At 58.8% G+C, this 12,113-nt stretch overlaps 1 protein-coding gene across 3 annotated transcripts; it reads right to left on the bottom strand.

Moving 5' to 3' along the window:
- Positions 1-727: 727 nt before the first annotated feature.
- CDC34 (cell division cycle 34, ubiqiutin conjugating enzyme) lies at positions 728-9,778 on the bottom strand. Of its 3 annotated transcripts, none has more exons than XM_063111575.1 (5): positions 9,380-9,778; positions 6,178-6,264; positions 5,973-6,070; positions 5,326-5,460; positions 728-1,483 (listed from the first exon to the last, which is right to left on the bottom strand). In XM_063111575.1, exons 1-5 carry the CDS (start codon positions 9,554-9,556, stop codon positions 1,270-1,272), a joined length of 711 nt encoding a protein of 236 aa, XP_062967645.1. In that variant the 5' UTR covers positions 9,557-9,778; the 3' UTR covers positions 728-1,269. The 3 variants fall into 3 exon arrangements, with proteins under 3 accessions (XP_062967645.1, XP_062967647.1, XP_062967646.1); XM_063111576.1 differs by lacking the exon at positions 728-1,483 and adding an exon at positions 3,661-3,835; XM_063111577.1 differs by lacking the exon at positions 6,178-6,264.
- Positions 9,779-12,113: the final 2,335 nt, after the last annotated feature.

Here is a 12,113-nt window from a genome sequence, read left to right as displayed (position 1 = left end):
CCCCTCTGGGCTCCGGAGGCAGCAGAGGTGGAGCCTGAAGGGCGCCAGGGTCACCTCCAGCCCTGGGGACCAGAGCAGCAGGAACCCACCCCTGGCTGGGGATCTGGGACAGAGCTTCACTTAATGAATGCGAAGTAAACCAGTTTCCTCTGCCCAGACCCCGTGGATCTGCTCTGCAGATGTGGCTCCCTTTCCCCAAAACACAACTAGCCACAACTAGGAATCCACTGGGGAGCTTTCTGGCCACCCATGTCCCCGCAAGGCTGAAGGAGGGTGGCTGCCCAGGCCCATCTAACTCAGGCCACACAGAGAGCTGCCCCCTAGGCCTCCATGGAACAGGCCACCCTGACCACACTTCTGGCCTCGCCAGGACAGGCTACAATGACCACACCTCCATCCTCCCTGGGATAGGCCACAGTGACCACACCCAGGCCTCCCAAGGACAGGCTACCTTGATCACACCCTCAGACTCCCTGGGACCGGACACCCTGACCACATTATGTCTCTCTGGGACAGGCCACCCTGACCACACTATGTCTCCCTGGGACAGGCCACCCTGACCACACTATGTCTCCCTGGGACAGCCCACCCTGATCACATTATGTCTCCCTGGGACAGGCCACCCTGACCCACCCCTACCCCATTGTGGCGGTGTCGAGCAGGGCCAGCACTTTGCTGACAAAGGGACCTCCCATTGCCTTTCCCTCCTGAGGAAAGTTTCTCTGGCTTCTCATAAAGTAGTTTTATTTAGATTTCAAACAAACTAAAGCAGAGAAAAGAGGTGGCCCAAGTCAATCCGTCCATCAGTGCTGGGACACAGGCCTAGTCTCTGGCTCCAGGCCCTGGAGTTGCTGATGGACATGGGTCCCAGGTCCCCCAGGCCCATGGCAACAGGCAGCTGGGCCTCGGGGCCCACATGTCCCAGCCTGAGGCTTCATGAGGCTCCTCTGGGCAGGCCACGGCCAGTCCCCAGGAACAGGTCACCTGAGCAGAAGTTGGGCCTCTGCTGCCCCTAGCATGAGGGGAGGTGGCCCCAAGTCCCACAAGCAACGGGGGCAGATGGGGGGGAGGGGGGTGGCCACTCTTCTCTGAAACAAAGGAAAACCCAAAACAAATACAGGGAAGGGAAAAAAGACCTAAAACGAAACAACCAACAGAGCGAGGGAACCAATGCAAACCTCCGTGAGGTAGTCTGTCGCCTAAGAGACCCCGCGCGGTCCGGTCCTAGTGAGGTAAAATTTGTAAGTTTATTTCGGCGGGGGGCAGGTGTCAGGACTCGTCGGTACCCGAGTCGTCCCCGTCGTCCCCGAAGCAGCTGTCGGCCTCCTCCTCCCCTTCACCGTCCTCATAGTAGTCGTCGTAAAGCAGGTCTGAGCCCTCATCGGGCGCCGGCGCCTTGGTCTTCACGCAGTACTCGGCCAGCGTGGTGGGCACCTTCACGCCATCCCGCTCTGCGTCCACCTTGGTCCCCAGGACCTGCTTCCTGGGGGAACAGGGTTGGATGAGGGTTTGCTCAGACCCCTTGGCCCCCACCCCCCACCACGCCACCCCATCCTCGCACTGGGGCTTCTCTCCAAACAGCACACAGGATGGAAGAGGACCCGGAGGAAAGATGGGAGGCTCCAGGTGGGTGGCAGCTAAAACAGACCCCCACCTCCTGCCCGACAAGGAACTCATGCCACTGGAGCAATCAAGGAACAGCAAAACCTCCTGTACACAAAGGTACAGGCAGGAAAGGGATTGCAGCCAGAGCTGAGTGCTGTCCCCACCCTAGGAGAAGGGAACTGAATCGGTACAAACTTTCCAGAGGACGACACGTACTAGAGGCCCTGATAGGGGCCTCTCCCCAACTCCACTTATAGAATGCACAGAAACGGGTGAAATGGCTTCCATTGTTGGTGCAGCCAGGCAAGGGCCCCACACAGGACTCGCACCATGCTAGGTCAGAACACTGCTGCCAAGTTGGGCACAACTCAAGCCTGCTTGACAGAAACAGGAATGGGAATGAAGGAGGAGCAGTGCTATTGCATTAGAAAGGAGACACAGGGCACCACCCTGACCCTGGTGCTGTGACCAGGAGCCCTCACAGGGAGGGGCTGAGGAGTGGACAGATACTGGCTCCAGCCTCCAGCCTGGCAGCCCCCTGTGTAGGAAGAAACAGACGCAGGAGAGGAAGCAGCCCTCAGCACAGCTCTGTGCACCTGGCACAGCCGAGAGGACACCAGAGAACAGACAGTGCTGTAGCCATCAGGAAACGTAAGCTGGGGGGAGGTCAGCAGGTCAGAGTGCACACCAGGGCGCACACACAGCCCACACAGCTGGCTCTTCTGGGCTTTCCTAAATCGTCTCGTCTCCCCCAGCGTAAACCAGCCCTGGAAAGGGGAACCCACGGGTTCACAACATTGAGACCCCACCCAGCCCGGGAGCACTTGTCAATCCTAGAACTGAGTGGGGACACAGGCTGCTTCGAGGCCAAAACACGCAGGTAGGGACTGGAAGCTGGGCAGACAGCAGTGACCACAGCCTTTCGTGTGGGCACATGTGAGCAGCCCACAGGGAGGCTTAAAGGATAAAAATAATCTGGATTTTATTTCTGCGCTGGGATCTCGGGGGAGGCACCACACAGGAGGTGGCAGGGAAGATCAGGCCAAGGAGCCGGTCGTGTGGGCCAGGACTCATCAGGAAGCTGGGACAGACCCACCGCCCCCGTGGGCATCTGCACACGTGGAATGACTGCCAAGGTGGCTGCTCCTCTGCGACCTCCAGAGGGTTGGCAAGTGCTTGTGGAGCACCTCCCAGGATGGCGGCACTGGACCACGCCCACCCTGATGCTCAGGACTCCCCACTCTGTCCACTGTGACTGCCACTCAGCAGGGCGGCTGCCCTGGGATGACCCTCCAGTTAACAGGTTCACCAGGTGCCAGCAATCAGGCTGACAGGCCAGCAGAGAAGTGGAGGGGCCACCCTGTGCTCTCAGGTCCCCTCAGGGCCATGGGGACAAATATACATAGGTTATGTGTGCGACAGTTACGAGTCACTTTAAAAATCCTGATTACGTGAAGCACCACAGAGCAACCAACCAAAATGGGTCAGACACACGTGAGGAAGCCGTGCAGTTTTACTCAGAGAAGAGGAAATTGAAATAGGCAGAAAGGGGTCCTGGGTGACAGAGGAGCGGAGTCGTAGGGCTGCTGGTCCCCTAAACAAGACCTCCGTCTCTGCCCGTGCGCGCACATGTGTGCGCACGTACACGTTCACGCATTCATGTCATAAACACCCCAGACGAGGAGCAGTTAACACACTGCAGCGCTGGGCCCTGACAGCTGAGGAGCTGCAGTGACAGGGAGTGCGTCTGGCCTTCAGAGAGGAGGCCAGTACACATGGCCACGTACGTGAACCTCGGGAGGTCAGGGTTAAGTGGAAGCAGTGGCCACAGAGGCCCCAGACACTCAGATGAGCTCCCAGGATGCACACAAATGGCAAGACCCCAGAGTGTGGACAAGATCGACAACTGCCCACCAGCCTCCTCAGACCTGAGCCCACAAGGACGATCTCATCACCTGGAAACAGCACCCCAGCGCCCTCCCTCAGGGCCACACGCACAGCACCCTCCCATCTCCTGATAGGACACGTGTGTATGAACTAAAAACATAGAGGAAGACACACCAAAATGTTAACCGCTAGGTGCAGGGTTCACGAGGTTCTCTTTCCATTTCCATTTGGACTTGAGTAGTTTTCAACCGTGGCCATGTTGCCTTCGTACTGCAAGTGTCGTTCTTGCAGCTTCAGCCACGTAAGCTGCTCGCACCTGAAGTGTACTGGGGTGACCCTGCACCTGCGTGGAACCACAGCCCGGAAAACCAACTCGCCTGTTGCCCCTAAAGCTTCCTGCCCCTTTAATCCCATCTCCCGACCACTGGCCACAGAGGCTCAGCCTACACCTTCTGGAATCTCCTGCTAATGGGACCACTGGCCAAGCATTTGTTTCCACCTCTGGACCCAGCCACATAGCTGCGGGACTGGTGGTTCTGGCTTCATGCTACTGAGCAGCATCCCTTGTGTCCGCTGGGCAGTAAGGCAGGAGTGTGTCTAACTTTTTACTTATTTTTTTGATTAAAAGGAAATGACAAACTAAAAGTATTTGGAGGAAACCTAGCGAAGGGTTATGTCTGTCATAAAAGGAGTCAAGAGATCCCTTGCTGGAGAGGGACCATGGACCAGGGCAGTTCACAGAAAGCAACACTGCCCAAGGAAGCAAGACGAGGTGGCCCAGCTGTCCCAGGCACACATGCATGACTCACAAGTCGAGGGGCCTTAACAAAGTCCTGACCTCTGCCCTGGTAGCTGCACTACTGAGAACCTATTTTGCAAAAAGTTTCCTTTATAAGGATGTCCACCCGTCTACTCACAGGAGGAGAAAACTGAAAACAACTAAGAAGTGAAAAGGGAAGGTTAATTCTGGCAAATCCACAAATAACATATTACTTTTATAATCAAGAAAAAAACACTTTTTTAAAAAAGGTGGCTATTTTCTAGATAAGCTAACGCCACACCATTTTTCTTCCTTTGGGAAATGATTATAAGTTTCAAAATTACAAACCTAAGTCACGTTTAGGCAGCAAATTATTAAAACAATGCACAACACATGACCTCAGTAATATATGAAAACAAAGTTGAGCGACAGACTCCAGTAGCAGAATGACACACATGCATCAGACATGCACTTAGGTAGTGTTTAAAGCGGACAGGCACTACCACACCTCCCGTGTGCTGGATACAAGTACTCAGACCAAAATATAAACAATGATCCTGCTGCTCTAGGAGGGGGCCAAGGAGAGGCACGGACAGGACCAGGCCAACCTCTGGTGTCTTAGTTACCAAGCAAAAGAAATATGGTAGAGCCTCGTTAACACCTGGTGGACACTCGTGTGCTCATTCATATTCTACACTATTGTGTGTGTGCATACACACACGCATATGCTATACAATACACACCGCATACACACATCACACACATACTTGCACGTGTACAATCTCATATCACAGGAATACTTCATAACACAAAAAAGAAAAAAAACAACAACCCAATTTTCCAAAAGAAGAGGCCAGAAGTTGGGCTTTGACCTGGATGGACCCTTCCCACCTCAGGCCCAGTTTCTCCATTTGTAACTGTGGTCCTGTGGGTAAGATGTGGCCTCGTAGACAAGCCAGGGTCCAGGAAGGGCCCCTCTGTCCTCCTCGGCACACAGGGGCAGGGCCACTGCGGGGATCAGGTGCTGAGCTGCCGGAACCTCTCCTCCCAGGAGCCCCCAGCCCCGCCCTCACCGGATGATGTCCGTGTACTCCCGGTCTTTCCCTTTACTCTCTTTCCACTTCCTGTACATCACGGAGGCGTCCACGTTGGCTGGCGAGAAGGTGTTGGGCTCGTTGAGGAGAGAGATCACGCTCAGGAGGATGGTCCTGGGGGAGGCGCCGAGTCAGCGTGGGAGGCCACATGGGCCATGCATGGCTATACCACCCACTGGAGGTCAGGAGGGAGCCATGTAGTTGTCTGTGGGGCTGCCATTTATAGGAGGTGCCCCAAAAACCCCAGCTTCCCTCAGGCCCCAAGAGTCACCAGGGGACTCTTGGACACACCCTGTGGCCAGCACCGCTGCAGGTGACATTTGTCTTCACTTCTCATTGCCTCTGCCTGGGCTGGATTTAAGGACATGCATGCAACAAGACAACGTGCCTGCACCTGGAGACCTGCCATAGGTCAGCCCACGCAGCATGAGAAGCCCACCCCAGGAGTCCTGGATGCCCTGACAGGAGGCTGATCTGGGCAGGCCCCGCAGCGCTGCAAGCTCCAAGAAAGCGTGGGTGTCACTCAGCCCCGGTGTAAGGAGGTCAGGAACTGCTGGCTGACCAGTCCCAAACAGGTGTTGGTGCTGAGGGGCTTGGCTGATACTGGGGCAGGAGCCCAGTCTCACCTGACGTTCTGGGTGGGGTTCCACCGCTCCGAGGGCAGCTCCCCACTCTGGGGGTCATCGACCGGGGGGTGGAGGATGGAGATGCACACATCCCCTGTCTGTGTGAAGAGAAGGAGAGGATGGGTCAGCAAGGCTCTGGAGGCTGCTCACACCCATGTCTGGCTGCCCCAGATTACAGGACACGAGGCCATGGGAGCTGGCTCACCTCATAGATATTTGGATGCCACATCTTGGTCAGGAACCGAAAGGCTGGTGGAGAGTAGGGGTAGTCGATGGGGAACTTGAGGCGCGCCTGCACGGGTGGACAGAGAGCAGCTGCGTGACTAAGGCCATCACTCTCTGAGTGCTGGGTGTGTGTGTGTGTGTGTGAAGGACAGGGTGCTTGTGCATGTGAGGGTGTGTGTGTGTGTGTGTGTGTGTGTGTGTGTGTGTGTGTGTGTGTGTGTGTGAAGGACAGGGTGCTTGTGCGTGTGAGGGATGCCCCATCCTGGTGTCCCACCCTCGGCTGAGCTCACAACGGGCTGCCTGGAGCTTTTTCTGAGTTATCTGAGCTGACCTCAGTCCCCACACAGTTCAGGTGGCTGGGGTCCGGGCCAGTGCAGCTGCTGGGCAACGTGGGCACCAGCACAGGAGCAACTCTGAGCCCTTGGCAGCCCAGGTCAGGCATGTGGGACCCAGGCACCCACCGGCAGACGGCTGAACGGACTGGTGGAGGCCCCATTCTCCCCTCGCATCCCATCAGACCCAGCCTCGCCCCTGCAGCCATGTGGCCCGAGCCACTGCCACACCTCTGGGGCCTCAGCATCCAGGTTGTGAGGAGGGTAGAACAGACACGTATTCACTCCATAGCACCAAGGCTCCTGCCACGGAGCAGGCCACAGAAGGAGATGAGTCAGCGCAGGGCCCTCCGCCCTCACGTGTCTGGTCTTGTGGGGTCAGGCAGACCCAGACACAGGAGCACAGCAAGACCTGTTCTACATGAGAGCCTCCCCTGACAGCGGGCAGCGGCAGAGGGCCCAGGCCTGCCAGCTAAGGGTGGCCACAAGGGGCAGATCTGAGCCACTTGCTCAGGAGACAGAGCTGCTTGGGCCTGTGGCCTTGGTGGTAAGTCGGCTCTCAGCAGGTAGACACGGAAGCTTCCTTGTCTGCTTATTAAGCCCTGGCGTGAAGCACCAGAGGGCATCTGTGCCAGGGGTCCCAGTGGTGCTTCCAGGGGCTGAGGCTGGGACCACCTCAGCTGCAGTCCCCCAAGACTAATCTTTGGGAGTGTCCCCTTTGGGTCAGGGAGGGCACCCAGAGGGCATTTGGGGGAAGTCCCTCCTCCGTTCAAGGGTGAACATGCTGAGCACCAAGAGGCAAGTACCTTGCCTGTGACCTCAGAGCATGCCTGGAGCTGGGGTCTCAGAACCTGTGCAGCGGTTCCCCAAGACTTCAAGATACCCAAGCCTAGTGCTAGGTTTCTAAGCGACGACCCCCAAGAACAGCCGAGGGAGCTGAGCAGGGAGAACCAGCCTCACCTGCACTAAGTCCCACCTCCTTTAAGCACCCCCAGAGATGCCTTTTACTACTGAGCATACCTGAATCTCAGAGAAGGAAAACAGTCTGCCAAGGGCACATAGCCAGTGAGCTGTGGAGAGTCTCTGGCAGTGCCTGGGAGGACTGTGACTCATAAAAGAAAAGTGGGAGAGGCCAGAGGAAGGAGCTGCAGGAAGTGACTGGGAAGTAATGGTGGCCCCGGCACTTTGCAACTCCTATGCGTTCACATCCCCTAACACAAGAGGGTCCCACCCACTCCCCATCCAACTACACCCGACAGGAAGGGCCTGATGGGTGGCAGGACCACCCTGGGTCCCACGCTGGCTTCTGAGCAAAGACCCTATGGCAGATGTGATCTGAGTCTGGCAGGGCCCCCTCCCCAGACCATTCTTCTCTAGGAAAATGGGATTATCCCCCCAATACTGGCCAAGGAGGCTCTGTCCACAATCCTTCGCACTGCTTCGGCGGGCAGCAGCTAGAAGCCTGCATCTCTTCCTTCCAGATCAGCAGCCTGAGTCAGTGTCCTTCCTCAAGGTGGGACTTGGTTATCCTCACAGGCAGCTGTGCCCCCAAGCAGACAAAAGAGACTGGGGGAAAGAGGCTGCTTAAACCACCCGGCAACCTCAAAGGCTTCTCAGATCAAATCCATTCTCTGTATGGAAGGCAGGATTCCAAATGCAGAACCCAGGGCCAGGCCCAGGGACACCCACAATTGTCCCCCATCACACCCTATTATGCTGTAACCCAGGACCTCAACTCAGAAATCACACCCAGCAAACCATGGCCGCCGAGTAGGTCGGGTGAGAACTGTCAGCCCAGAGTGCAAACAAGCATCTGTCCTAGCAGCACCAACCCCCCTTGGCCCCAACCTGTAGCCTGCTCTGGCTGTGGTTTCTGCTCCTCACCCAGTCCCCCAACCAAGGCAAAAGCAGACAGTGATGGGGGGGCGGGGGGCATTCCTGCCTGAGGGCTCCTTCCCCACCTCACACACAGTGAGGCCCCTTGCCTTGCCCCTGTGGCCCCGAGAACAAGGTCCAAGCCTAGGACCTGGCTGGGCTCACATCGTGAGGTAGAGGAAACTGCCCTGGTTTTGGCCCGAGTCCTCTGTCACAGCACCGCCTCCCTGCTCCAACAACAACAAAAGCACCCAAGAACCGCTCAGAATCAAGCCACCAGAGGGCAGACGGATGGCCCAGAATGTGAGATTTGGATCCCAAGAACCCACCTCCTTGGTGGAACCTGAGAAAGGCCGGCCGGGGTGAGAGGAGCCCCGGGCTTCTGAGGTTGGGGCCTGGGACTTTAGTGGGAGACAGGGGCTCGGGGTGTGGCCCTAGGGAACAGGGCGGAAGGGATGGCCCCCGCCTCGGCCTCCCCGAGAGGACAGGTTACCTAAAGCCGGGGAAGAGGCCCGGAACGCCCAGCTGGCTATCGGCAGAGGCGGCCGCTTTCCAGGCAGGCCCCGCTGCCAAGGCGCCATCCGAGCCTTTGTTGAGCCCGAGCGAGTGCCCCCCAGGCCGGCCTCCCCCCCCCCACGGGCCCCGTGCTCCCCAACAGTGGCAGCTCGCTGGATCTGGGGAGACCTCTGGCTCCCCCTTCGATCCTCCCGCAGGGCCAGGGGTGCTGGGCCTTCCCGAGGGTGAGGTAAGCAAGAGCCCCTCACCCAAGCAGAACAGGGAGGGTCCCGCGCCTCCTCTCTGGAGGGCTGGGGACCCACCGGGGGACCGAGGGGGGCTGCCACTGCCTTAAGGGAAACCGGGGGTTCTCAGGGGCTCCCGGGGCCAGGCCGAGGCGGACCGGGCGCAGACCACAAAGGGGAAACTGAGTCACGCGCCCCAGCGCAGGGGCGGCGCCGGGCGGGGGTCGCTGCTCACCTTGAAGTAGCCGCCCTCGTAGTAGGTGTTGGGGGGCCCGAAGATGGCCACCTCCCAGTTGTACAGGTCGCCCTCGTCCACCAGCGTCACCCGGAAGCCCTCCACCGGCTCCTCCTGCAGCCCCTTGAGCTCGAGCAGCAGCGCCTTCTGCGAGCTGGGCACCAGCGGCCGGGCCATGGCGGCGGCGGACGGGCCCGGGGCCGGGAGCGCGCTGGGCCGCGAGGCCGCCGCGAGCTCGCGGGACGGGCCGGGCCGCGCGCCGGCCGGGGAAGAGCCTCCTTCCTCCTCCTCGACGACGCCGCCGCCGCCACCCGGGGCCCCCGGGCGCTCCACTCGCTCTGGCGCCGCCGCCCGCCGGGTGCTCACCTCAGCCCGGCAGCGCGCCCCGCCCCGCACTGCGCCTGCGCGCCGGGGCCGGGCCCGGACCGCGCCTGCGCGACCGTCCGTGGGGCACGCCGGGAAGCGGAGCCCCTCCTCCTACCCCACCCCGCCCCGCCTCGCCGGGCACGCGCAGGCGCCTTGCACTCCCGAGTCCCCGGAGTCGGAGCCACAGCCTCCGCCTCCGCTTCCCTCCCGGGCGTCCGTGCACGGCGAGGCGGACAGGGCTACGCTGCGCTGCCCCGCCCCGGCCCGCCGCGGCTTTTGGGGTCCTTTTTGTGACGTCCCCAGCGAGGGGTGGGGCCGCGGGCGGGGAATTGGGGGGCTGGGGTCGGGGCGGGGCGCGCTGGCGCCGGTTCCCGGGCAGGCCCGGGGTCGGGGGATGGAGGCAGGACGCGTAAGGTGTGGTGTGTCCTCCCTGTCGCCCCCGAGCCTCAGTTTCCCCGTCTGTAGAGGGGATGGGCCGGGAGCGGGCAGGCGGCGAGAGCTCGGCCCGGGGTCTGTAGACGGGGCAGTGCCTCAGTTTCCTGTAAAACGGGGCTGAGAACAGAACCGAGGTCAGGACAGGGCAGTGAAGGGGCTGAGGGCATGCCGCGAGGAGCCTGACGGGGAAGTGTGACGGGGGGACCCTGTTAAAGTCACCCCTTGCTTTGATTGACTGGGATACACTGGAATCACGAGAGGTGGGCAAGAGGAACCGGTAAAGAGATTCAGCGTCCATTGGACAGTACTGATTGGCACCGGACCCGGGACAGGGCCCCCATCCTGATGGAGCTGGAATCCCCACACTGAGCTCCGACCCTGGCTGTGCCCTCCTCTTGGCTGACCTGTGACCCCACCTGAGTCCTGACCCCAGGTGAGTCCGGAACCTGGGCTCCACTGCTCCGCTGCCCGAGTCCCGGTCCAGACACCCACAAACTTCCTGCCTGGGTAAGCAAGAGCCCCACACCCAAACAGGACGCTTGGCTATGAGAGCTGTGTGTGGCAAGGGTGGCTCCGCAGAGCCTCCTCGGGGAGGTGGTGACTGCTGCCTGACTGGCAGATGCATCAACACCTCGGGCTGGGCCGAGGGTGACGCCCTCCCGCAGGTGTGCCATGAGTCAGGAGTCCCCGCCAAGGACAGGCAGGTAAACCTGTCTGAGGACAGGAAAACAGGATGTCAAAGTGGGAGGGACGGCGTCCAAGGAACAACGCTGGGCCAAGCAGCAGCTTCCAGTGGCTGCCCAGTGCCCAGGCCTTGGCTTTCTCCTCCGTTCGTAAAGGGGCCGGCATCCTCATGCAGGACCTCCTGCCCAGCACCTGGGGGCCCTAGAGTAAAACAAGGGGTGTCTGGACAAGTGGAGCTCTCTGGCTGTGTACCCTTTCCCAAGGGTTCTGAGTTTTCCCTAACCCTCATCCTCTCACAACACAGGGCTGTTGACAGAGCTGATGTCATGGAGTTGGCATGCAGCTGGCACGCAGCAACTCATCAATAAATAGTAATTAGAATTAATCATGATTCTTCCTCCAGGGTTTCCCTAGATCTTCCTTCCTGTGTACACCCCACATCCCCAGGAAGAATTGGGTACAGGGAAGCACTGGGTTTACAGCTCCTCCAGCTGGTCCCATGTGAAGCCCCAATCCAAGGAAAGCCTTCTGCTCAGGCTCTAGAACATTTCGGGTGGTGGACATCTGGGAGCTCCCTACTCTTGGTCTGAAGGTTTCAAATTGGATTGATCCCGAGCCCTGGCTGCAGGGATGGGTCGTCCAATCAAAATATTCCATCCCCTTCCCAGGCTACATTGATTGGTTCAGAAGCAAGTATGTGAATCCTGGCCATCCAATGAGAGACATCTCTGGGACATTTTTGGGAACACTGTGCTGCGGTGGCTGAGCTGGGAGGACTGGGGCCTGGAGTCATGGGGCCATCTTGTCACCATGAGGCCTGTGAACAGATTCAGCACTCAGAACAGCTGGTAACCCTCTGTATGCTCCTGGATCCATCCACACCTGACCTCCCCTGGATAGTCCAAGGATGGTCCATCTTCCTTTCTTTATTAAGTCAGGCTGAGTTGGGCCTCCCATCACATGCCACAGCAGAGCCCTGGACTCCAATCTAGTTTCTGCCTTGTTTGTGGGAATGTTCCTCAAACTGTAAATCGAGTTTCAGTTTTCTTCTTTAAAATGGGTTAAATGAGAAGATATGTGAAAAACTCTTAGCATGGAGTACAGAGATGTTAGAGAGACATACATAACAGCGTTTTGCTGCTGTTATGCCTTGTGGGGAAGAAAGACCTGACCTCAGGAGGCAGAGGGGCTGTAGCAGTCAGGCAAAGAGATGAAGTTGAGGACCTTGAGATGGGCGTCATCCTGGGTT

Source organism: Cynocephalus volans, chromosome 10, assembly GCF_027409185.1.
Source record: "Cynocephalus volans isolate mCynVol1 chromosome 10, mCynVol1.pri, whole genome shotgun sequence".
NCBI lineage: Eukaryota > Metazoa > Chordata > Mammalia > Dermoptera > Cynocephalidae > Cynocephalus > Cynocephalus volans.
The sequence above is the reverse complement of the archived record's forward strand: the minus strand, read 5'-3'. Positions and strand labels throughout refer to the sequence as shown.

Excerpts from the sequence above, each read along its gene's own strand:
- CDC34 (XM_063111575.1), bottom strand. The coding sequence starts at position 9,556 with ATGGCCCGGCCGCTGGTGCCCAGCTCGCAGAAGGCGCTGCTGCTCGAG. Across the intron at positions 6,265-9,379 it reads ACGAGGGCGGCTACTTCAAG|GCGCGCCTCAAGTTCCCCAT; the intron begins GTGAGCAGCGAC and ends CCACCCGTGCAG. Across the intron at positions 5,461-5,972 it reads AACCCCACCCAGAACGTCAG|GACCATCCTCCTGAGCGTGA; the intron begins GTGAGACTGGGC and ends CGCCTCCCCCAG.